Source organism: Scylla paramamosain, chromosome 29 (genome assembly GCF_035594125.1).
Source record: "Scylla paramamosain isolate STU-SP2022 chromosome 29, ASM3559412v1, whole genome shotgun sequence".
Classification (NCBI taxonomy): Eukaryota; Metazoa; Arthropoda; class Malacostraca; order Decapoda; family Portunidae; genus Scylla; species Scylla paramamosain.
The window spans coordinates 17,424,380-17,426,879 of record NC_087179.1 but is presented as its reverse complement, the minus strand read 5'-3'; the positions used below and the strand labels follow the sequence as shown (position 1 = coordinate 17,426,879).

At 43.1% G+C, this 2,500-nt stretch overlaps 1 protein-coding gene across 1 annotated transcript in view; it reads left to right on the top strand.

Moving 5' to 3' along the window:
• Positions 1-2,500, top strand: part of LOC135115479 (echinoderm microtubule-associated protein-like 2) — a 35,433-nt gene that overhangs the window by 3,377 nt on the left and 29,556 nt on the right. Inside the window, 1 exon segment of the mRNA XM_064032300.1 lies at positions 1,903-2,226. Coding sequence (XP_063888370.1) covers positions 1,903-2,226 — 324 coding nt within the window.

The following is a 2,500-nucleotide window of genomic DNA, read 5'->3' as shown; positions in this document are numbered from 1 at the left end:
TGAGGTTAAGTGTATTAAGTTTGTATGTTAAGTATATTAGGATCTGTTTACCTTTCCTGTTGTTGTGCTTGCTTACTCATTTATATATTTTACTTTATCGTTTATTCATTTATCTATTTATTGGTTTATTTGTTTTTTTATCACCTTTTTTTTCGCAATTCCCATAAGGTTTGAGTCACTAGTGCTGAGGCGATGGTTCCTTTTCGCCCTCACTCACTGCCAGAGAAGTATGGCGGTCAGTAGAGGTCCCACAATGCACTTGGGTTTATCACTACGAGTATTTAATTAACGTGGTATTCCTGGCATTGTGGGGGCTTTGTAAATACGTAGAGTGGCGAGTAAGAGGCTGCCAGAGTACGTGTGTGTGTGTGTGTGTGTGTGTGTGTGTGTGTGTGTGTGTGTGTGTGTGTGTGTGTGTGTGTGTGTGTGTGTGAAGTCCTTTTCCTTTCATTCCTGTTTGTTTACTAGTACAGCAACAAAACAGCCATTACTATTACCAAGCTGTTTATTTCCTGTCATTCCTGCTGTTATTACCTTCCTTCCTTTCGTTTGTAGCTTGTTTGCCAGCCAGCAGCATAACACAGTAGTCTTCGTTGTTTGCGTGTGTGTATGTGTGCGCGTGCGTGGCCCCTGCGACCACGAAATGAAGCTTGGAGTGTCTTTTTTTTTTAGCTAATCATTGTGTGTTTATGAGCTTCCAACAGACCCACCGCCTCTCCTTTCCCCTTTCACCCTAGCGTCTCATACCCCACTGTGCCTTGCCTTCGCGTCCTCCAGAGTAACTGATAGACACCCCCCAAGCCTTCCTTCCTCCTTCCTTCCTTCGCCTCATCCCTTGTATCAGATCAGCGCCTCCTTTTGCCAAGCGTCCTGGAGGAGTGAAGATTGGCCTACTTCAGTCACCAATCACAATGAGGAGCAATTGTTTTTTGTGTGTTTTTGGTGGGGAGTGGCGAGGAGACAGGCTCTTGGCTAGGTTTTTTTACAGTGTTGCTCAGAGTGTGATTCGAAGAGAGAGAGAGAGAAAGAAAGAGGGGAGTATATAGGGCACTCATTTCAAGCCTTTTGAAGTTAAGTAAGTTTTATTTTGTTTGTTTTTTGTTTATTTATTTTTTTTTATTGATTGATTTGTTTATTTATTTATTTTTTTGTCCGTGGAGTGAGGAAGATGCGTTTTTTTTGTGATTTACGTTTGTTTTCTCCTTTTTTTCATTTTTGTTCCCTTTTTCACCAGCTTACTCAGACTTCAAACTTCAAAAAAATAAAAAAATAAAAAATAAATAAATAAATACTGAGTGTGAAGATACTGATTGTAAAACTATCGGCAGTACGAACACCTTTCAAAATACTGCCAGGGTGCAAATGCTTAGAATACGAACACCTTTCAAAATACTGCCAGGGTGCAAATGCTTAGAATACGAACACCTTTCAAATGCTTAGAATACGAACACCTTTCAAAATACTGCCAGGGTGCAAATGCTTAGAATACGAACACCTGTCAAAATACTGCCAGGGTGCAAATGCTTAGAATACGAACACCTTTCAAAATACTGCCAGGGTGCAAATGCTTAGAATACGAACACCTTTCAAATGCTTAGAATACGAACACCTTTCAAAATACTGCCAGGGTGCAAATGCTTAGAATACGAACACCTGTCAAAATACTGCCAGGGTGCAAATGCTTAGAATACGAACACCTTTCAAATGCTTAGAATACGAACACCTTTCAAATGCTTAGAATACGAACACCTTTCAAAATACTGCCAGGGTGCAAATGCTTAGAATACGAACACCTGTCAAAATACTGCCAGGGTGCAAATGCTTAGAATACGAACACCTTTCAAATGCTTAGAATACGAACACCTTTCAAGAATGCTGACAGCCCTCCCTCCCCCTCGGCAGCAGGCGGGGTGCCCACTACCAGTCCACCTCCAGCCTTTACTCCGACGGTCACAGCTCCTCCTCCGTCAGCCCCGCCCCCTCCCCCTCCCCCACCGCGGCCCCCTCCTCCAGCACCCCCCACCACCACCACCACCACCACCACCACCACCTGCCAGCCCGACACATATCCACCTCCTCCTCCCCCTTCTCCTCCCCCACCCGCCCCTCTCAGCTGGGCGCCCTCAACAAGCGGTGGGTGTCGACTAGTGACTTCGCCACGCCCAGCCGCGCCGCCACCGCCTACGCCCACTCCCCCACGCCCACTAACACGCTGCTCGCCGCCAGGTGGGTCTTGTCTTGCTGCTTCTGTGTGTGTGTGTGTGTGTGTGTGTGTGTGTATGTGTGTGTGTGTTTGTTTGTTTTGTTTGTGATGCCAGTTTGTTATAATTAAAGCTTTTATTTGTTTATTTTCTTTATTTATTAGTTTTTGTTTATTTATTTATTTATTTTATTTTTTTGCTATGATTATTGAGAATTTTATTTTTTTCTTTTGTTTTCTTATTTGTTGTTTTTTTCCTTTTTTTGCTAATTTTTCCCGTTTTTCATTAATTTCTGTTAT